This window comes from Danio aesculapii, chromosome 21, assembly GCF_903798145.1.
Source record: "Danio aesculapii chromosome 21, fDanAes4.1, whole genome shotgun sequence".
NCBI classification, from domain to species: domain Eukaryota; kingdom Metazoa; phylum Chordata; class Actinopteri; order Cypriniformes; family Danionidae; genus Danio; species Danio aesculapii.
The window spans coordinates 2418526-2442608 of NC_079455.1; the positions used below are offsets into that span (position 1 = coordinate 2418526).

Below are 24083 nucleotides of genomic sequence, written 5' to 3' on the forward strand. Positions count from 1 at the left end.
TCCTCCGGGTGCTCCGGTTTATCCCATAATCCAAACACATGCGCTATAGGGGAATTGATTAACTAAATTGGCCGTAGTGCATGAGTGTGTGTGTGAGAATGTGTGTGTTTGGGTGTTTCCCAGTACTGGGTTGCAGCTAGAAAAGCATCTGCAGCGTTATACATATTGTAATGCTGGAATAGTTGGTGGTTTATACATATATATATATATATTATTGCTGCCTATTTTATTGTTGTCGAATCAACTAAACTTTTCTAGTCATCTCAACTTACATGAATCATTCATTTATTCATTTTCTTTTCAGCTTAGTCCCTTTATCAATCTGGAGTCGCCACAGTGGAATGAACCGCCAACTTATCCAACATTTGTGTTATGCAGCGGATGCCCTTCCAGCTGCAACCCATCACTGGGAAACATCCATACACACTCATTCACATGCATACACTATGAGCAATTTAGCTGTACCACATGTTTTTGGACTTGTGGGGGAAACCAGAGCACCCACAGTGGACATGTTCTGCATTGCGAGTGATTCATTTACTGATTCATTAATTCAGATTTCACACAGCAGTTTCATCAGTAGCTTGTTTATTGAAATGTCAGAATGCCATATATGTTCATAACACATGCAACAGGCAATGTTAAAGTCATCAGTACAAAACAAAATCATTCAGGAAAACACAGATATGTTATATATGTGACCGCGGACCACAAACCCAGCCAAAAGGACATTATTTGGAGGGAAATGAGATGTATAAATCATCTGAAAGTTGAATAAATAAACTTTCCATGTGAAAATACTTGGCCGACAAACAATCTGGAACAGGGGTCACCAATCTCGGTCCTGAAGGGCCGGTGTCCCTGCAGGTTTTAGCTCCAACTTGCCTCAACACACCTGCCTGGGTGTTTCAAGTATACCTAGTAAGACCTTGATTAGCTTGTTCAGGTGTGTTTGATTAGGGTTGGAGCTAAAATCTGCAGCAAACCGGCCCTCCAAGTTTGGTGACCCCTGATCTGGAATATGGGGGTTTAAAAGAATCTAAATATTGAGTCCATTTCCTTTAAAGTCGTCCAAATGAATCTCTTAGAAGTTTTAATATTACTAATGAAATATTAAATTTTCATTTATTTATTAAAAACCACGTACAAGATGTAATCATAGAACGTGATGTTGAAGTCAGCATGGACCGGAAGTTCCTGAGACTTTTATTTCAGTGTGTTGATGCACGTCCAACTGAATATTGAGCAGGGGCAGTGCTTTCTTTTTGTGCATCATTCCCTCATAGCAAACTAACGGTAAGAGAGGTGTGGCTAAAATACTGTGGCTGACGTGTCAAACTGACATCATCAGAGAAGAAGCCAATCCAAACGCAGACCACAGAACCAGCCTTAAGGATATTTCTGAGGGGGGGAAATGAGATCTATAAATCATCTGAAAGTTGAATTAATAATCTTTCTGTAAATGATAATACTTGGCTGAAAGACAATCTGGAATTTGAGGGTTCAATAAAATCTAAACATTGAGTCAGTTCTCTGTAAAGTTGTCCAAATTAAGCTTTTAGCGACGAACATCACTAATAAAAAATGACATATTGATTTATTTATGAAAGAACATGTACAAAATGTAATGTTAGAACATGATGTCAGCATGAACTGGAAGCTGCTGAGTCCTTTATTTCAGTTTGTTGATGTACTTCCAACTGAAACTGAATATTGAGTAGTGGGTGGAGCTGTTTGTGCATCGTTCCCTCATAGCAAACGAACAGAAAGAGGGGCGTGGCTAAGAATATTGTGGCTGAAGAGTCAAACTGACATCAGAAAAGCATCCAATCGGGAACTAAAGCAGATGTTCAGACTTTGGTTACTAATAAACATTAGTGGCATCCCAAATTATAGACTATGCATGTATACACTCAGCCATGTAGTGTAAAGTTTATTGTCATCGCAAATTTAATACTATGTTCTTTTTACTAAACAGATCACTAAACGGAGTTAATAGTTGGGGAAATAACAACACAATCTCACGGCAATTCGTAACTTTTTGATTTAGTGGCTAACTCGTACGAATTCGTACGATCTAATTCGTACAATTTAGTACGATTTGCTCATCCGCCAATGACGGTTGGGTTTAGGGGTGGGGTTAGGTGCCACGCCTCCTTTTTAAAATCGTACAATTTCGTACGACTGAACTCGTACGAATTCGTACGAATTAGGCACTAAACTGTCAAAACGTAAAATACTTACGTTTTCTCATGAGATCAGGCTGGAAATAAATAGTATTTATCATGAGTACAACTGTTTTTATCATTCTGGGGGCGACATAATCACTTCTATGGAACAATTTTGCTATTAAAATCCAAAATAAACAAAGAAATCCAAACTTATTGTCTGATAGCTCCGCCCCTTTACCAGTAGCTCCGCCCCTTCCACTATGTGAGCAAAACTGCGAGTGTTGAGTGCACGTAAAGTGCTCAACGTTACACATTTATTTTTATCTCCTGAATAAGTGCAGAGAAGTGCTTCCTATATTATTTATACAATAAAATGGCTAGAATATTGCACAAGTATGTGATTTATGTACGTTTTTTTAGTATGTTTTGACTTCAAAATATATTCCAATGATTTTTGGCATAAAAGAAAAATCATTTTAACTCGTACAATATATTGTTGGCCAACTTAAAGGGGTCCTATTATGCAAAATCCACTTTTACAGTGGTTTTAAACACAGTTGTGTGGCAAAAATCTTTGAATATAACCAGTTTCTAATGGTAAAAATTAATATTAAAAAAAAGGTTTAATTACAGTTTATAAAAACAGTCTGCAGAAACCCTTTGATTGACATTCTCCCTTTGTAACCCTTTGGGGGAAAGCCCCGCCCACTTGTGACCATCTCTCCCTCATTAGCATAAGATGTCTTGTTTTGAATCGGCCACCATGCTGACACACAGGCATTTAAAGCTCCATCCTCTTTTGAAAAGAGCACAATCTCATTTGAATTTAAAGCGACAGTCACCTAAATACCACGATTAGGATCAAAACCTAAAAGGGTCAGTTTCAGAGAGTTATAAAACATTATCTGTGTAGTATTTTGAGCTGAAACTTCACACACACACACACTCTAGGGACATCACAGACTTATTTTACATCTTGTAAAAAGGCACATAATAGATCCCCTTTAAAACTGGTTTTGTAATCCAGAGTTACATATGAGAAAGTGCAAAAGTAGACATTTACGAGGAAAGATATTCACGTGATTTAATGCTTAGCTAAAATATTACGTTTACTCTCATATAATTAAGTGCTTTGTTGTTAGTACTGCATCATGCATTTAGATAATCCTTTGTGCACTGTTCAAGTTGACTCCCCTTTTGTTATGTTGGGGGCTGATTTTGCCCCATTGACTTCCATTATAATCACATTTTTGGATTGCAAAGCCATGACAGCAATAATCATGGATTCTTGATTGTTGGTGGTTTTTCCTGTTGGGAAGAGGTCAGATGTGTCATTTTTACTGTTGATCATCAGTTGTCAGCATTAACTCTTTAGATAGGCCCGTGCTAAGGAGTTTCTGGCTTTTATATGGAGTTCAGTGGAGTAAAACACTGTGTTTACTGTGTTATGAGTAGGCCCACATGGAATCTGCGCGCGCAGAATTCTGCAGATTTTCAGCCCATCATTGATTCTGTTTATTTACTTGAGTAAATGTGTGTAAATCTATATTTATTCAGTTTTTAAATTAATTATAGAAATATTTTTGACTAATATGAAAATATTCATCTGATTTATTTACAATACAGCTTGCAAAGTTATATTTTCTGTCTTTTAGTAGAGATATTATATGAGAGACTTGCTTTGTTTACCAAATAAAGTGGATCTAATTGGATTTGTATTGTAAACATTAAATATTAGTATTAGTACTTTTTATTTCATATATTAAGCTTTTAGTTATGATGCTCCCAAAATAATTCAGTGAAATCCACAGATTTTTAACACAATTCTGCGCAGAAATAGCACAAAATTTCCGCAGATACTGTCTGGCCCTAGTTATGTGAGATGAGCTGCTTGTTTTTGCTTTTATCAAACATTTAGGTAAGTGTGCAAAGCTCTCTCACACACACATACACTATATTCCATATAAAAGCCAGAGACTAAGCTTTTCTTGCATTGCAACTGATGATCAATGGTAAAAATTGTACTGCATGTTTATACACTGTCTTGCCTTTGCAATCAAAAGATGTGATTATAATGGAAGTCAATGGGGTAAAACCAGCCCCAAACATAACGAAAGGGTGGTGAATTTCCCCAGAGTGTTGAGATTAAAAATATATATACAGTTGAAGTCAGAATTATTCACCCCCTTTGGATTTTTTTTCTTTTTTAAATGTTTCCCAAATTATGTTTAACAGAGCAAGGAAATTTTCACAGTATTTCTGATAATGTTTTTTCTTCTGGAGAAAATCTTATTTGTTTTATTTCGGCTAGAATAAAAGCAGTTATTAATTTTTTGAAAGCCATTTTAAGGTCAATATTATGAGCCCTTTTAAGCTATATTTTTTCAATAGTCTACAGAAGAAACCATCGTTAACAATAACTTGCCTAATTACCCAAACCTGCCTAGTTAACCTATTTAAGCCTTTAAATGTCACTGTAAGCTGTATAGAAGTGTCTTGAAGAATATCTAGTATAATATTATTTACTGTCATCATGACAAAGAGTAAATAAATCAGTTATTAGAAATGAGTTATTAAAACTATTATGATTAGAAATGTGTTGAACAAATCTGCTCTCCGTTAAACAGAAATTGGGGAAAAATTAAACAGGGGGGGCTAATAATTCTGACTTCAACTGTATATGCCAAAGCATTTTCCCAAAATATGTGTAATCAAAATCACCAAAAATCATTCCAATTGCTGAAACACAGAGAAAGCCGTGGCCAAATTAAGACTCAAATTCACCCGGAGTGGATGCAACAACACCCCTGACAGCACACAAGGGATGTCGTGCATTTATTTGCGCTGTCTCTTGGCGGCGTCCTGCACTGCGCCGGCGATGCGGGACACCTGCAGAAGCAGCGCTTGATGATTCTCCACCAGGAGGCTCTGCAGACGGGCCATGCTCTGCAGATGCTGGAGCTGCTGTTCGCTCTGGACGCTGGAGGCCCGCAGAACCTTCAGCACCTCCGCCTGGACTCCCGAAACCTCCTTATTCTCCTGCAGCAGCTGATTCAGGATCTTCAGCATCTCTCCAAACCAGCTCCTGGTGTCCTGCTGCTCCTGGATCAGCTGTGCCAGCGAATGCTTCAGATCCTCCAGTCCGCAGCAGGCCGAAGACGCCGGCGTCTGGGGCGGATCCGTGCTGCTCTTTTCCAAGTGACTCATTGTCATATCATACGGGCTGATTAGCTCTTCGTTTGCTAAAGGGAGCACACATAATAATGGCAGGCTTCAAACATTTCCCCTCAAACAAAGATTTTACAGTTGAAGTCAAATTTATTAGTCCAAAATTCATGAATTTCCCAAATGATGTTTAACAGAGCAGAGAATTTTTCACAGTATTGCCTATAATATTTTTTCTTCTGATGAAAGGTGATTTATTTGGGCTAGAATGAAAGCAGATACATTTTTAAAAATAATTTTATGATCAATATCACAACCCAGGCTCATTCGGAAAACGTACCCCTGTATACATTTCTGGAGAGCACCAAATACATCCCAGGAGCTACGTTTTTTGCAGTTTTTGTTTTCACGAATCCACCAAAGGCTGCTGTCGAACAACTGACAGATGTCCTCCTTCCCTAAACCCAACCAATAGTGTTTTCAAAAGCACAGATTGACGCGTGCACCCCCTTCCATAAACACAAGCAACAGTTTTAACAAGCAATCCAGAAAAAGAAAAGCCCTTGCTTGATTTTTACCACGTTTTCAGAATTTATCACATTCTTACCCTGTTATTTACTTGTTTATTTTTTGGCTTTTGTTTTTGTCTAAATTGCTTTATTGAACCGTTCTTCGCCAGACTCGAACGCCTTGGTCGTGGTTAACTCTACGAGCTGAGCTGTTGAGCAAACTGGTAACAGTTATATCTAGTCTAATATTATTTACTGTCGTCATGGCTAAGATAAAAAAAAAAATCAGTTATTAGAGATGAGTTATTAACACTATTATGTTTAGAAATGTGCTGAATATCTTCTTAGGCTAATAATTCTGACTTCAACTGTATATTGCTATACTGTTTATGTCTACCTTGCAGAGTTTAGCTTCAGTCCTAATCAAAGACACAGAGATAAGCTGTAATCTTCACTACCCAGCGGGCACCTTGACATCAAAACTACATCAAATTGATGTCAAAAAAGCACGTCTGAAAAACAAATCCAGTTTTGATAAATGTTTTTTAAGTATTATAATATAAGAAAAGTTTGTACATTTAAAAGTTTAATTAGAAATGAAGAGCTTCAATGCAAAAAATCGTCTAAAATCTGCATTTTTCCTCAGCCTCCTTATGTTTATGTTTAGTTATTTCACTTTAGGCGGTTCATTTTACTGTGGCAACCCCTGATTAATAAAGGGATTAAGCCAAATAGAAAATAAATGAATATTTCACTTTAAAGGCAATGCACAGATCCTATTCTTTTGCACTAAGAGTAATTATTAATTAAACTACACACAGCAGTCTGATAAAATGCTAATTTTAGATAAAAATTTGAGACGGCACTTTGCATCTGAACTCTTGATGATCTTGATTTGCATGTAAACAGTCATGATGTCAACACGACATCAACCTGACATCATGACGTCAAAAAAAAACATCTGTGAAATGCAAACTGAATTTTGAAGTCAAAACCTTGACGTCTATTTGACATCCGCACGTTAATGGCTTTTTGGCCACCAATAAACAACACTAAAAGTACTATACATAATATATAATATACACAAATAATTGCTCATCTGAAAGCTTCAATTTCAAATGACAGATTTGCTCTGGATTTTGTATCCCTGTAATGCACGTAAACTACCCAGACGTCAAAACGACATCAAATTAACATTTAACGGTGTCAAAATATAACATGTCAAAAATTAATTGCAGGACAGCCCCAGGAGCGGCACTAGGGGGAGTTAGGACCATTCTAAGGGCCCATATATTTAGGGGGCCCCACGAGACATTATCAAGGGCCCGCTACTACACCGTCCTATCCGCCCGGCTCTTGACTTGCATTCGCGTTCTTCCCCCCCACCCCCCAATGCGAAAACTTGTCAGTGGGCCTGTGGCGGCCAGCAGCCCTATAATCAATTTTTAATTAATCAGTCTGCTGCAGCTAACACTATACTAACACTATTGCTGTGTCATTAATCTAGCAAGGTTGCGATCCAATGGAAGAAGAACTGAAAGGCTGATGGCTGTTTAATTGCATGTAACATTTATGTAACTAATAAATACTATTTTTTATCTTCTGCGATTTATGGACCAAATATGGTAAGTCTAATTGTTTAATAACATATATGGTTGTTTTGGAAATCACCAAGCGATCCCCCTCATTGTCTCGCAAGCCCCACTTTGAGAACCACTGATTTACAACACCAACCCAGACTATACATCACTTCAAACTACTTTAAAAAGTAAATAAAAGTCCCTTTTTCAAACTTTTCAATATCAAAAAGTGTTGTAGGATAGATCAAGACTCCATAATGCAAATCAAAAGCCTAATCACAAAAAGAAAACACAGAAAACTGTCAATTTACGGACGAAGATCATATTAATAAAAACAGAATGTCCAATATTTTTAAGATCTGCAGTATCTCTTTTGAAAGAACAAGCATTTATAGACTTATTTTAATATAAAATCCAGCAGATCATGCATCAACAACACTTAACATGTTGATCTGAAAAAAAGCATAACGTGCAAAAGTTTGAGACCGCTGTGAAATAGCGGAAATTGTGAGACACGACTTTTGGATCAGTGTTTTTTTTTTGCAACGGCGCAGGGTCTTGTCACAATTTTATGAAGAAGGGGCCCTAAACCTTATTTTTAACTTTAGAAAAGGGAAACGAGAGCGTTAGAGTGTTAGTGTCTGAGAGGGATGGGGAGGGGGGTTGGTGGATGTCTGATTTCAGCAGCCCCTTAAACTGGCTCCCTCAGGAAACACATTGCACCGGTGGCCCATTGCACACACAGCCACATCCCAGGGGTCTGTTTCCCATTCCCACTTTCACTTCTGCTTTGTGTCAAAAAGGACACACCAACAGCAAAGACAGGACTGTTACAACCCTGACCATCAAAGCCACAAATATAACACACCTGTCTAAAATAAAAAAATAAAAAATACAGTGTTTTCCATGCACACAATACAAGCACTGTATTCCTCATAGGCTAGCTGGTGTTAGTTAATATGCTATGGGATTGGTGTTATTGAATACATATTTTCATGATTGTTTGTAACACTATAAACACTCAAAAAATTATATTTGCTGTTTGTTCAAACTACTTATTTGTAATGAACTGAATCAAGAATTGAATCAATTCTTGTGTGTTTTGTTGGATAACTTAATTGATTTGTGTTCAATCAACTTTCAATTAAATTTGTAAAAACATTTAAGTTAACTTAATCGATTTGTGTTGAGACAACACGAGGAATTGTGCAAAACCCTGCATGTTTAGTTACAATTAAGGCAACTTAATTGGTTTAAGTCCAATTTACTTAAACTTAGTTGACTGTACTTGAAACAGTGAGTAAACCTGTTGCTTTTAAAGTAAATTCAACTAATCGCTTTAAAAGCAACATGTTTACTCACTTTATTAAAGTCAACTAATCGCTTTAAAAGCAGCAGGTTTACTCACTTTATTAAAGTCAACTAATCGCTTTAAAAGCAGCAGGCTTACTCACTTTTTAAAAGTAAAGTCAACTAATCGCTTTAAAAGCATCAGGTTTACTCACTTTTTAAAAGTAAAGTCAACTAATCGCTTTAAAAGCATCAGGTTTACTCACTTTTTAAAAGTAAAGTCAATTAATCGCTTTAAAAGCATCAGGTTTACTCACTTTTTAAAAGTAAAGTCAACTAAACGCTTTAAAAGCAACAGGTTTACTCACTTTTTAAAAGTAAAGTCAATTAATCGCTTTAAAAGCATCAGGTTTACTCACTTTTTAAAAGTAAAGTCAACTAATCGCTTTAAAAGCAACAGGTTTACTCACTTTTTTATGTAAAGTCAACTAATCGCTTTAAAAGCGGCAGGTTTACTCATTTTATTAAAGTAAAGTCAACTAATCGCTTTAAAAAGCAACAGGTTTACTTATTTAAGTAAAGTCAACTAATCGCTTTAAAAAGCAACAGGTTTACTCATTAAGGTAAAGTCAACTAATCACTTTAAAAGCAACAGGTTTACTCATTAAGGTAAAGTCAACTAATCACTTTAAAAGCAACAGGTTTACTCACTTTTTAAAAGTAAAGTCAACTAATCACTTTAAAAGCAGCAGGTTTACTCACTTTTTAAAGTAAAGTGAACTAATCGCTTTAAAATCATCAGGTTTACTCACTTTATAAAGTAAAGTCAACTAATCCCTTTAAAAGCGGCAGGTTTACTCATTTTATTAAAGTAAAGTCAACTAATCGCTTTAAAAAGCAACAGGTTTACTTATTTAAGTAAAGTCAACTAATCGCTTTAAAAAGCAACAGGTTTACTCATTAAGGTAAAGTCAACTAATCACTTTAAAAGCAGCAGGTTTACTCACTTTTTAAAGTAAAGTGAACTAATCGCTTTAAAATCATCAGGTTTACTCACTTTATAAAGTAAAGTCAACTAATCACTTTAAAAGCAACAGGTTTACTCATTAAGGTAAAGTCAACTAATCACTTTAAAAGCAACAGGTTTACTCATTAAGGTAAAGTCAACTAATCACTTTAAAATAATCAGGTTTACTCACTTTATAAAGTAAAGTCAACTAATCACTTTAAAAGCAACAGGTTTACTCATTAAGGTAAAGTCAACTAATCACTTTAAAAGCAACAGGTTTACTCATTAAGGTAAAGTCAACTAATCGCTTTAAAAGCAACAGGTTTACTCACTTTTATAAAGTAAAGTCAACTAATCACTTTAAAAGCAACAGGTTTACTCATTAAGGTAAAGTCAACTAATCACTTTAAAATAATCAGGTTTACTCACTTTATAAAGTAAAGTCAACTAATCACTTTAAAAGCAACAGGTTTACTCATTAAGGTAAAGTCAACTAATCACTTTAAAAGCAACAGGTTTACTCACTTTTATAAAGTAAAGTCAACTAATCGCTTTAAAAGCAACAGGTTTACTCATTAAGGTAAAGTCAACTAATCACTTTAAAAGCAGCAGGTTTACTCACTTTTTAAAGTAAAGTGAACTAATCGCTTTAAAATCATCAGGTTTACTCACTTTATAAAGTAAAGTCAACTAATCACTTTAAAAGCAACAGGTTTACTCATTAAGGTAAAGTCAACTAATCACTTTAAAAGCAACAGGTTTACTCATTAAGGTAAAGTCAACTAATCACTTTAAAATAATCAGGTTTACTCACTTTATAAAGTAAAGTCAACTAATCACTTTAAAAGCAACAGGTTTACTCATTAAGGTAAAGTCAACTAATCACTTTAAAAGCAACAGGTTTACTCATTAAGGTAAAGTCAACTAATCACTTTAAAATAATCAGGTTTACTCACTTTATAAAGTAAAGTCAACTAATCACTTTAAAAGCAACAGGTTTACTCATTAAGGTAAAGTCAACTAATCACTTTAAAATAATCAGGTTTACTCACTTTATAAAGTAAAGTCAACTAATCACTTTAAAAGCAACAGGTTTACTCATTAAGGTAAAGTCAACTAATCACTTTAAAAGCAACAGGTTTACTCACTTTTATAAAGTAAAGTCAACTAATCACTTTAAAAGCAACAGGTTTACTCATTAAGGTAAAGTCAACTAATCACTTTAAAATAATCAGGTTTACTCACTTTATAAAGTAAAGTCAACTAATCACTTTAAAAGCAACAGGTTTACTCATTAAGGTAAAGTCAACTAATCACTTTAAAAGCAACAGGTTTACTCACTTTTATAAAGTAAAGTCAACTAATCACTTTAAAAGCAACAGGTTTACTCATTAAGGTAAAGTCAACTAATCACTTTAAAATAATCAGGTTTACTCACTTTTATAAAGTAAAGTCAACTAATCACTTTAAAAGCAACAGGTTTACTCATTAAGGTAAAGTCAACTAATCACTTTAAAAGCAGCAGGTTTACTCACTTTTTAAAGTAAAGTGAACTAATCGCTTTAAAATCATCAGGTTTACTCACTTTATAAAGTAAAGTCAACTAATCACTTTAAAAGCAACAGGTTTACTCATTAAGGTAAAGTCAACTAATCACTTTAAAAGCAACAGGTTTACTCATTAAGGTAAAGTCAACTAATTGCTTTAAAAGCAACAGGTTTACTCATTAAGGTAAAGTCAACTAATTGCTTTAAAAGCAACAGGTTTACTCACTTTTATAAAGTAAAGTCAACTAATCACTTTAAAAGCAACAGGTTTACTCATTAAGGTAAAGTCAACTAATCACTTTAAAATAATCAGGTTTACTCACTTTATAAAGTAAAGTCAACTAATCACTTTAAAAGCAACAGGTTTACTCATTAAGGTAAAGTCAACTAATCACTTTAAAAGCAACAGGTTTACTCATTAAGGTAAAGTCAACTAATTGCTTTAAAAGCAACAGGTTTACTCACTTTTATAAAGTAAAGTCAACTAATCACTTTAAAAGCAACAGGTTTACTCATTAAGGTAAAGTCAACTAATCACTTTAAAATAATCAGGTTTACTCACTTTATAAAGTAAAGTCAACTAATCACTTTAAAAGCAACAGGTTTACTCATTAAGGTAAAGTCAACTAATCACTTTAAAAGCAACAGGTTTACTCATTAAGGTAAAGTCAACTAATCACTTTAAAAGCAACAGGTTTACTCATTAAGGTAAAGTCAACTAATCACTTTAAAAGCAACAGGTTTACTCATTAAGGTAAAGTCAACTAATCACTTTAAAAGCAACAGGTTTACTCATTAAGGTAAAGTCAACTAATCACTTTAAAAGCAACAGGTTTACTCATTAAGGTAAAGTCAACTAATCACTTTAAAAGCAACAGGTTTACTCATTAAGGTAAAGTCAACTAATCACTTTAAAAGCAACAGGTTTACTCACTTTTTAAAGTAAAGTCAACTAATCACTTTAAAAGCAGCAGGTTTACTCACTTTTTAAAGTAAAGTCAACTAATCGCTTTAAAAGGACCATATTTACTATTTAAAGTACAGTCAACTACACTGTAAAAAAGTTTACTCAAATTTTTAAGGCAACAGCTTCAGGACATTTTTGAGACTCAAGTTAAATCGAGTCAGTACTTGGATTGAAAGTTGAGTCAACTCAAAAACGTTCTGAAGCTGGTTGCCTTAAAATGTTGAATCAACTTTTTTTTTACAGTGTAATCACTTTAAAACCAACAGGTTTACTTTAATTCAATTCAACTAGCGGCAGGTTTACTCATTTTTTAAGCAAAGTCAACTGATCACTTTAAAACCAACAGGTTTACTTTCTTTAGTTAAAGTCAACTAATTGCTTTAAAAGCAACAGATTTACTCACTTTTTTAAGTAACTCCAACTACACTGTCAAAAAAAAGTTGACAACTTAAATTTTTAAGGCAACCAGCTTCAGTCAACTAATCACTTTAAAAGCAGCAGGTTTGCTCACTTTTCAAATAAAGTCAAAGTCTAATTAACTAATCGCTTAATTAAAAAATTAAGTAAACCAGCTGCTTTTAAAGTGATTAGTTGACTTTAATTTTTTAAAAAGTAAGTGAACCAGTTGCTTTTAAAAGTCAACTAATAGCTTTAAAAGAAACAGGTTACCTGTTAACTAATTACCTGTAATACAAAAAACATGAAAACTATTGTGTAACCATTTGTTTTAATGACAAAAAATAGTTTGATTCAAAAAAATAAAGAGAGAAATAGTCATTTTGACTAATATTAAATATGATGCACTTAAATGAAAAACAAATGATACATATAGGTATAGAAAAGTATACAAACTGAAATTGAGCTGAGCTGATTTGAAAATAAATTAATGAGGTAAATTATGGAACAAGGCATATCCTGAAAATACAGCTGTTTTTGCCTTTAACAACTGGATATTACACATCTTGTAGAAGCCTTCTTCATCTACTTGAAATGAATTCTTGCACAGGACATAATGCATAATTGAGTACAGATCTTACTGTATACACACACACACACACACACACACACACTCATATATATTGTTTATATATATATATATATACAGTTGAAGTCAGAATTATTAGCCCTCCTGTATATTTTTTTTACCAATTTCTGTTTACGGAATGATTTTTCAACACATTTCTAATCACAATACTTTTAATAACTCATCTCTAATAACTCATTTATTTTATCTTTGTCATGATGACAGTAAATAATATTTGACTAAATATTCTTCAAGATAGTATTCAGCCTAAAGTGACATTTAAAGGCTTAACTAGGTTAATTAGGTTAAATTTAGAGTAATTAGTCGTCATTGTATAACATTGTAGACAATCCAAAACAATTATTGCAAAGGGGGCTAATAATATTGACCTTAAAATGGGTTTAAAATGAATAAAAACTGCTTTCATTCCTGCCAAAATAAAACAAATAAGACTTTCTCCAGAAGAACAAATATTATAGGAATTACTGTGAAAAATTCCTGAATCTGTTAAACATGCTTTGGGAAATATTGGAAAAAGAAAAAGAAAGGAGGGCCAATAATTGTGACTATATATTTGTAAGTCAGTACAGAAATAGTATTAGACTCACCTTTGGCCATACAGGTCAGCACTGCTATGAGGAGAGCGACACAGAGCATCATTTTGGCTGCTAAACACCGTGATCTGCTCGTCTGAAAAATTGTGGGGAAACTGGCTAAGGTGTAAAGACACAATCCACTTAACCTCGTGCATTTTAACTTCCTCTCCAGACTGCTGAACTTTGTGTCCGTTGAGAAATCAACACTGCCTCTTTTTTTTTTTACCAACCGTTTCTTTCCGTGCATCAGATGCAGGAGGATTTTAACCAAGTGTTATTTTGCATTTGTTTAAACTAGCAAAGATATTTTGAAAAGTGTATGCCATACAGTTGAAGTCAGAATTATTAGCCCTCCTTTTCTTTTTCAAATTTTTCCCAAATGATGTTTAACAGAGCAAGGAATTTCTTACAGTATTTCCTATAATATTTTTTCTTCTGGAGAAAGTCTTATTTGTTTTATTTAGGCTAGAATAAAAGCAGTTTTTACTTTTTAAAACCATTTTAAGGTCAATAATATTAGCTCCTTAAGCAATAATTGTTTTGGATTGTCTACAGAACAAACCACTGTTATGGCAATGGTAATGACTTGCCTTTTTACCCTAACGTGCCTTATTAACCTAGTTAAGCCTTTAAATGTCACTTTAAGCTGAATACTAGTATCTTGAACATTATCTAGTCAAATATTATTTACTGTCGTCATGGCAAAGAGAAAATAAATCAGTTATTAGAGATGAGTTATTAAAACTATTATGATTAGAAATGTGTTGAAAAAATTATTGTTATACAGAAAATATACAGGGGGCGAATAATTCAGAAGGACTTCAACTATATGCGAAAAAAGAATGATTTAGCTTTTCATTATCATTATATTTCATTATCATTGTCATTATATTATTATCATATATTATCATTAGTCATTATTACACACTTTAAGGAAGGAATTCAATATAATAGGATACAAAATAAATTCTACAGTTTTGTTATGTGTAGTGTCATATACTACACTGCAAAAAAATGCTTTTCTTCCTTCGAGTTTTTGTCTTGTTTCTAGTCCAAATTTCTCAAAATTCTTACATCAAGAAGCATTTTCTGGACAAGCAAATTTTGGGTATCTCTGCTCTTGACTAAATAAGGTTTTTGCTGTGCACCAAAAATTAACAAGCCAGGCTCATTCTGATTGCGTACCCCTATATACATTTCTTGAGAGTGCCGAATACGTCCTAGGAGTTACGTTTTATTGCAGTTTTTTTTTTTTGTCCATCCACCAGATCTCAAATTTCTGCTGTTCTTGCGTAAATTCCCCAAAGGCCGCTGTCGACTGACTGACTGACTGACTGACTGACTGAATGACTGACTGACTGACCGACCAATTGACTAACTGACTGACTGACTGACCCACCAACCATCTGACTGACCGACCTACCGACTAACTGACTGACTGACCGACCGACTGACAGACTGAACAACCAACTGACTGACTGACCGACCAACTGACCGACTGACTGACCAACTGCCTGACCAACCAACCGACTGACCAACTGACTGACCGACTGACCGACCAACTGTCTGACCAACCAACCGACCAACTGACTGACTGACTGACTGACCGACCGACCAACCAACCAACCGACTGACTGACCAACTAACTGGCCAACCAACTGACTGACTGACCGACTGACTGACTGACCGACCGACCAACTGACTGACTGACCGACCGACCAACCGACCAACCGACCGACCGACCGACTAACTGATACTCCCACCCACGCACGTCCCTAAACCGAACAGACAGTGTTTTCAAAAGCAATCCAGAAAAAGAAAAGCCCTCGCGGCTGCCTGATTTTTACCATGTTTTCAGATTTTACCACATTCTCACCATGTTATTGACTGACTGAATGACTGACTGACCGACTGACTGACAGACCGACTGACCGACCGACTGACTGACCGACCAATTGACTAACTGACTGACTGACTGACCAACCAACCGTCTGACTGACCGACCTACCGACTAACTGACTGACTGACCGACCGACTGACTGACTGAACAACCAACTGACTGACTGACCGACCAACTGACCAACTGACTGACCAACTGCCTGACCGACCAACCGACTGACCGACCAACTGTCTGACCAACCAACCGACCAACTGACTGACTGACTGACTGACCGACCAACCAACCAACCGACTGACTGGCCAACCAACTGACTGACTGACCAACCGACCGACTAACTGATACTCCCACCCACCCACGTCTCTAAACCGAACAGACAATGTTTTCAAAAGCAATCCAGAAAAAGAAAAGCCCTCGCGGCTGCCTGATTTTTACCATGTTTTCAGATCTTACCACATTCTCACCCTGTTATTTACTTGTTTATTTTACTTTTGGCTTCTGTTTTTGTCTTACCTGCTCTTTGGAACTGTTCTTTGCCGGACTCGAACCCCGTCATTGCGGTCAACTCCTCTCTGCCTCTCAAGTCCGCCAACGTATGCAGCGAGCTTACTTCTGGCTACATATTTCTCGATCTCCAGAAATGTATAGGGCTACATTTTCAGAATGAGCCTATGTTGAAAATTAAGATCATTAATATAACAATTGCTTCATGATTTAATGCAAAAAAAGCTACATTTTAAAAATTTTCATAGTGTTTCTGTGAACAAATGATCATAATTTTCCAGAGTAAATCACTAAGAACAATATTTTGTGGCAATATTTGGTGATTAGTTATACATTAAATCAGGGATGGGCAAACTTGATCCTGGAGGGCCGGTGTCCCTGCATAGTTTTGCACCAACCCTAATCAAACACACCTGCTTGTAGCTTTCTAGTGATCTTGAAGACACTAATTAGGGTGTTCAGGTGTGTTTGATTAGTGTTGGAGCAACTCTGCAGAGACACCGGCCCTCGAGGATCGAGTTTGCCCATGCCTGCATTAGATATATCATGCAGGGTGTGATTAGAAAGATGGAAGAGATCCAGAAGCGGTTTAGTTCCTTTCTTTTTAACTGGAAAATTAATTCATATTTAGAAATAAACAGATAAGCAGAGTAATGTAAAACAATGACAGAGAAAATGTGCAATTATTTATTAAGCGGATGGTTTTTTTTTTTTATTATCCAAAGCTAATCAGTGTGTTTAAAGCTAACAGTATTAACACAAACAACACCAAAATACTACAGAGAAGCACACAAGCAGAAGTGAAATATGGACAATAGAGTTGAAGCTATAGTAAGAGTCTTTGTTTACAGTTGTGGATCAGAGAGTGTTTGCGGAAGAGCTGTGATTTCAGTCTTGAAAGTAGTGGTAGTTTCAGAAGATCATGAGGAAAGATAACGGAAATCAGCTATTAGAAATGAGCTATTAAAACTATTATGATTAGAAATGTGTCATCTCTACATTAAGGGGAAAAATATGCAGGAGGGCTAAAAATTCTGACTTCAACTATAAATATATATATACACTCACCGGCCACTTTATTAGGTACACATTACTTGTACTGGGTTGGACTCCCTTTTGCCTTCAGAACTGTCTTAATCCTTCATGGCAGAGATTCAACAAGATACTGGAAATATTCCTCAGGGATTTTGCTCCATATTGACATGATGGCATCACGCAGTTGCTGCAGATTTGTCGGCTGCACATCCATGATGCGAATCTCCCGTTCCACCACATTCCAAAGGTGCTCTATTGGATTGAGCTCAGGTGACTGTGGAGGCCATTTGAGTACAGTAAACTCAAGGTGTACTCAATGGCCTTAAGGTATAATGTTCCATCATGGTTCTGATATTGCAGATAATTAACATTTCCAGTATTTGCATAGCAAAAAGCCTCCTAAACTGACATTTTTTGTGTGTACTGACCCATGAATGATGGGAGGCGTAGATAGCAAAGCACTCTCAGATAAATGCTTTGCACTTGAAATTGTAATAGCAGCAAACTGGAGATTTGACAAGTGCATACAGCTGTTTGTGCAGTGGAGAGTGTCAAAGGCGTCAAATAACAACAAGCTTTTAGAGAACTGAGCAATGCAACAATCCCAGACTGCTGATCTCTTCAATGCCATGACCAAACAGACAATCACAATCTACTCAACGCAGAACTCCAAATGCTGCAGTTGTTGTTCAGCGTCGAGCTCTACACTCTTGCTAATTATCTAATTGTAAAGTGTTCAGATTATGCCAGTAAGAGGCTGCTGGTGCAGTGCAAACAACTTTATTGATTACCATGTGAATTTTCAGCAGGGTGGCACGGTGGCACAGTGGTTAGCACTGTCGCCTCGCAGCAAGAAAGTTGCTGGTTTAAGTTCCGGCTGGGTCAGTTGGCATTTCTGTGTGGAGTTTGCATGTTCGGGGGGCGTGGGTTTCCTCCAGGGTGCTCTGGGTTCCCCCACAGTCCAAACACATGCAATATAGGTGAATTGAATAAACTAAATTGTCTGTAGTTTATGAGTGTGTGTGTGAGAATGAGTGTGTATGGGTGTTTCCCAACACTGGGTTGCAGCAGGAAGGGCATCCGCTGTGTAAAACATATGCTGGAATGCATATGGTACCACCAACTGTACCACTGAGTGGAAATGAGTCATTAGACCCACTGGTATCCACTTGTATTATTCACGCTGCAGTGCAGATAAAAGTGTGGCATATAAACTTCCTGCAAGCGCAAACGGTTCATCTGATGTCGAAATGCTTCCTCTCATACCTGCCTCACCATAATGTAGTTGTTTGTGCGGAAATGAATTGAGGGTGAGGTTTCTGAGGGGTGAAATTCTGGTGAGATGGTGAAACACGATGTACCCTAGCTGTCTACGCTGTGCAGTTCAACTGAGTGCTTATGCATGGTGTGTCCAAAAGCAGATCCTCATTTACTTTGGAGGCAGAACCTAAACATAAACTATTCCAGTGGATTGTGGGTCACATGGCTAGATAATAACACACTTCCCAGCATGCACAGGACCTCAATATGACATCAGATTGATGTTATATGCCAACATCGTGGGGATGTTGCATTTTTGGAAATAAAAATCGGGTTGACATCAGAACCCAACGTCAGGCTGACTTCAATGTTCAACGCCCAACCTAAAACCAGCTAAATATCAACGGCTAATAATGTTACAACTTAACGTTGTGTGGACGTTACCAATATGACGTCTATCAGACGTTGGAGTTTGGTTGCCATACATGATGAGTAAATGTCAATATTTGATGTCAATATGACGTTGGCTCGACGCTGGATTTTGGTCACTTTCCAACACAACCTAAAATCAACCAAATATCAACGTCATTTGATCTCGTCGTTGGACATGAATAACGACAAATGACGTTGTCCTTGGATGCTGGCTGAACATTGAATTTTGGTCACCTGACATCACGGTCTAAATCTGGCCTAAAAGGGGGTCGCACAACGGATGCGCCGCTCAGCTGATGGTGCTGCGTGGCGCTGCACATTTGGTGTGCAACCCCCTTAATGTTAACGTCTTATGACGTTGTGTGCCTGCTGGGTTGGATCACTGTATTCAGAATACAAACTGATAAAAGTCCAATCCAAAACAACATTATCTACATAAATGCCTTGGTCAGAACTCAAATGTTCAAACCTATTGAAGTTTCAATCAGTTTTGAAGAAGTGAGCCACTTCCGCCAAAAATGAGATAATGACACTGAGCGAATGCTTTAGGCAGGTTGTACATGTTCAACAAATAGATTTAATCTCAGCGTCAGCGCATTTAGAAATAACAGTTTGTTGGTAAAAGCCGCTAAACGCCACTTGCCTTTGGCAGCAAAAGCCGCTATATCCCGAGAACCAATCAGATGGTGCGAATCGAATCATATGTTTTTAAAGTAGCAGCACGCTGATACACCGGCATTTATGAGGAGACCTTTTTATTCCGCTTCCGATTTTAAAAGACGGCGTTTGATAAACTGGATGAGACTGTCCGACTGTCAGTGAAGGGCAAATAAAAAAAATCCCTTACCTCAAAATTCTGTGCATTACAAGAAATAGAAAACACAATGTAGAGTCAGAAGTGTAGCATGCATTCATAACGTTTTTTTTTTCAGCAGTGCTACTTTGATTGAGTCCGATTTACTACAAAGTAAACGGCAACTGCGTTTCATGAAAGACGAAGATGTCGTTTTTTTTCCCACGTGGATGCTATGAGGATAAACAAGGGACCAAGACCTTACATATGGTGAGAATGAATGAATGACAGCTTTTAAAAGTGTCTGAGAGACATCCCCTGTTTGCCCAGTAGACCTACCTTCTGTTTAATTTGCTAAAGTAAGCTTAAATATAAATATAATGTATAAAACTATACATTATTTATATTACTTCATAACACCTATACGTCTGATAAGCTTTTTATATTAATGGACAATGCACAGATATTGATGTTTCACAATGTTTTTACACATTATTTGAATCTACCAAGCTTACTTTACAATGTTTACAATGTTTACAATGCTCTACTGACATTAAATCTAAATCCTAAATACCAGAAATGACAACTGATTAAGATTTAACTGATGTCAATTTTAATGTTATTGTTAACTAATGCCCTTACTTGACAGATTTCATTCATTCATTTTCCGTCTGCTTAGTATTTGGTTTATCAGGGGTTTCCACAGCGGAATGAACCGCCACTTACTTGACAGATTTCAGTATTTTTAATGTTAGGTGGCTTGTGTAATGTGTTCTATATTTGGTAAAATAATCTCTAATTGCATCTTTAGTCATTTTCAGCTAATTATACTGTCTTGATCCAATAGGAGGATTTAGAGGTTTTTGCAAAAACAGCAGAAGTGGATTTAGCTGGTTTTGATGTAAAAGAAAATCTACCTTGTTTAAAAACCAAAGAATTGTCTAAAGTGACATTTTTGAAAAACAGTTATTGTATTTACTAGCTAATAACCTTATCATTAGCTATAAAATGAAACTTCTAAACCTAATTATAGGAGTCTGATAGAAAATGCTCATTTACAAGAAAAGAGGTCTGATGGATTTAGAGGGTTTTGCATCTGAACTCTTTAAGTGTTTCTGAAATGTGTTCTAATATGTTCAATAATGAATGAAAACATATGATTGGATTAAAAAAGACATCCTACAGAACATAGCAAAATTCTCTGATCCAGAGGATATATCTGGCCCAAATCTCAGCAGTTCATAACCCATAACAGGACCTGAACTGGTTCCGTGTTTAGAAGCCAAACCTGGTCCAGTCGTGCATTAATATTCACTGCAGCATGTCCAGCCTGATCTCACGAGAAAACGTAAGTATTTTACATTTTGTCAGTTTAGTGGCTAATTCGTACGAAATTGTACGATTTTAAAAAGGAGTTCGTGGCACCTAACCCCACCCCTAAACCCAACCGTCATTGGGGGATGAGCAAATCATACTAAATAGTACGAATTATATTGTACGAATTCGTACGAATTAGCCACTAAATCAAAAAGTTACGAATTGCCGTGAGATTGCGTTGGCATGTCAGCAGAGCCAAAGCAGAGCTGGGCCAAAGAAATTTTGTAATGTAGGATGTTATTGCATGTGCAAAACTTCACAATGTATTTATTTTTAATCCAATCAAGTGTTTATATGTTTTGCATCAACAAGTAATGTTGCTAATCCGGCTATTGGATAAAATACAATATTACCTGAGAATCCAGGGGGTGACATGGTGGCTCAGTGGTTAGAACAGCAAGAACAGCTGGATCAGTTGGCTTTTCTGTGTGGAGTTTGCATGTTCTCCCCGTGTTGGCATGGGTTTCCTCCATGTTTCCCCTACACTCTAAACACATGCGCCATAGGTGAATTGAAGAAACTAAATTGGCCGTAGTGCATGAGTGTGTGTGCGAATGTGAGAGTGTATGGGTGTTTCCCAGTACTGGGTTGCAGCTGGAGGGGGAATCCGCTGCGTAAAACATATGCTAGAATAGTTGGCGGTTCATTCTGCTGTGACGATCTCTGAAATAAAACTATGCAGAAGGAAAATAAATGAATTAATTAATGAATGTTTTGAATTTTTAGATTTACAATATTTAACTTCAAATTCAAAAGTAAATTTAATGGGATATAATATTCAGTTTTATTAAATGAAATTGTCAATAATTGGAATGAAAAATATTCAAATTCAGACAGTTTAATCAGATTTTAAGCTCCATGGTAAAAACATTTAATGTAGTATTAAGCAGACATTTAATCGAGCCTGGCAGAAACTGAACCTGATGAACCTCTGTAAGACGTTTCTGAAACTGAGAACAAGGCAGTTTTTCAGTTTAAGAGGAAGAGGCCCTGCTGAAGTGGAAGTCTCTTTCCGGTCCAAAAATTAATTCACTATGAAATTCAAGCAAAGACTTATTTTACACTGAGTGGAGCACAGATATTCCCAGCAAAATGGCTAAAAGAAGAGAAGATGTTTTGAGTGTGAAATACTCGACCTCGAACTCAAATAAATACTGTATGTGGGGAGTTTTGTCTCGTTTCTAAGGATAAGTCTTATTTTTTTTTTTGCTTTGAAATAAGATTGGCGCAGTGGTTAGCGCTGTCGCCTCACAACAAGAAGGTCTATGGTTCGGGTCTCAGCTGGGTCAGTTGACATTTCTGTGTGGAGTTTGCATGTTCTCCCTGTTTTGGCGTGGGTTTCCTCCGAACGCTCTGGTGTCCCCCACAGTCCAAACACATTCACAATCCCCAGTCATTGGTTGCAGCTGAAAGTGCATCTGCTGTGTAAAACATATGCTGGATAAGTATTTCTGAAAACAAGACATTTTTTTGCAGTATGAGACATACACTTTAACAGTTTTGTAAATTAATTTGTCTCAGGCGGCACAGTGGCTCAGTCATTAGCACTGTCACCTCACAGCAAGAAGGTCGCTGGTTCGAGTCCCGGCTGGGTCAGTTGGCATTTCTGTGTGGAGTTTGGATGTTCTGAGTTTCTTTCTTCTGTTAAATACAGTTTAGACAGATTTTAGACATTTAGATTTTTAGAATTTAGACAGCGCCCTCAAGTGGATTTGTCATCTGAAGCGTACAACAAAACGACCCCTAAGTAACGTATTTCAGATTCGCACAAATGTAGACAGCGCCCTCTTGTGGATTTGTCATCTGAAACGTACAACAAAACAACCCCTAGGTAACGTATTTCAGAATTGTATAAATGTAAACAGCGCCCTCTTGTGGATTTGACATCTGAAACGTACAACAAAATGTCCCCTAAGTAACGTATTTCAGGTTCGCACAAATGTAGACAGCGCCCTCTAGTGGATTTGTCATCTGAAACGTACAACAAAATGACCATAGGTAACGTATTTCAGAAATGTATAAATGTAAACAGCGCCCTCTAGTGAATTTGTCATCTGAAACATACAACAAAACGACCCCTAGGTAACGTATTTCAGAAATGTATAAATGTAAACAGCGCCCTCTAGTGAATTTGTCATCTGAAACGTACAACAAAACGACCCCTAGGTAACGTATTTCAGAATTGTATAAATGTAAACAGCGCCCTCTTGTGGATTTGACATCTGAAACATACAACAAAATGTCCCCTAAGTAACGTATTTCAGATTCGCACAAATGTAGACAGCGCCCTCTAGTGGATTTGTCATCCGAAACGTAAAACAAAACAACCCCTGAGTAACATATGTCAGGTTCGCACAAATGTAGACAGCGCCCTCTATTGGATTTGTCATCTGAAGCGTGCAACAAAACACACCCAGAGCAATGCATTTTACATTTCACAAAAATGTAGGCTGGTGCACATTACAATATTAGGTGCTGTACGATAAATTCACCAGAAAGTTACGTTAGATATGAAAGGTTATGAATTAAAGGCCAAATTGGAGAATTCTGTCCATAAAGGTTTCTGTGATTTAAAAAAAAACTTGGTAAATTAATTACTGAGTGTAATGTTATAAATAAAAGCTATGAATAAAAACTGGGTCAACATGCTAGGTCAGGATAACCACGGCTGGGTTTCTAATATATATGACCAGTCCATGGGTTGCAAAATGACCCAATTTCAAGCATTTTTTTAAGCAGTCATTTAGTGGCTTTTATGGTTTCGTTGTGTTTTCTACTAACTGACGAATACATTTTGTTGTTTGTTTGTTTTTTGTTTGTTTGTTTGTATATTATGTACAATATATATGTATATTATAATTTTTGGTATTTGGTTATTGTGTATGGGTGTTATGCTGGAAGGGCATCCACCACATAAAACAATTGCC

At 36.4% G+C, this 24083-nt stretch overlaps 1 protein-coding gene across 1 annotated transcript in view; it reads right to left on the minus strand.

Annotated features, from left to right (window-relative positions):
- The window catches only part of csf1rb (colony stimulating factor 1 receptor, b), a 37476-nt gene extending 23499 nt beyond the window's left edge, over nt 1-13977 (minus strand). Inside the window, exon 1 of the mRNA XM_056445737.1 lies at nt 13871-13977. Coding sequence (XP_056301712.1) covers nt 13871-13922 — 52 coding nt within the window. The 5' untranslated portion in view covers nt 13923-13977. The remainder of the gene's footprint in view (nt 1-13870) is intronic.
- Nucleotides 13978-24083: the final 10106 nt, after the last annotated feature.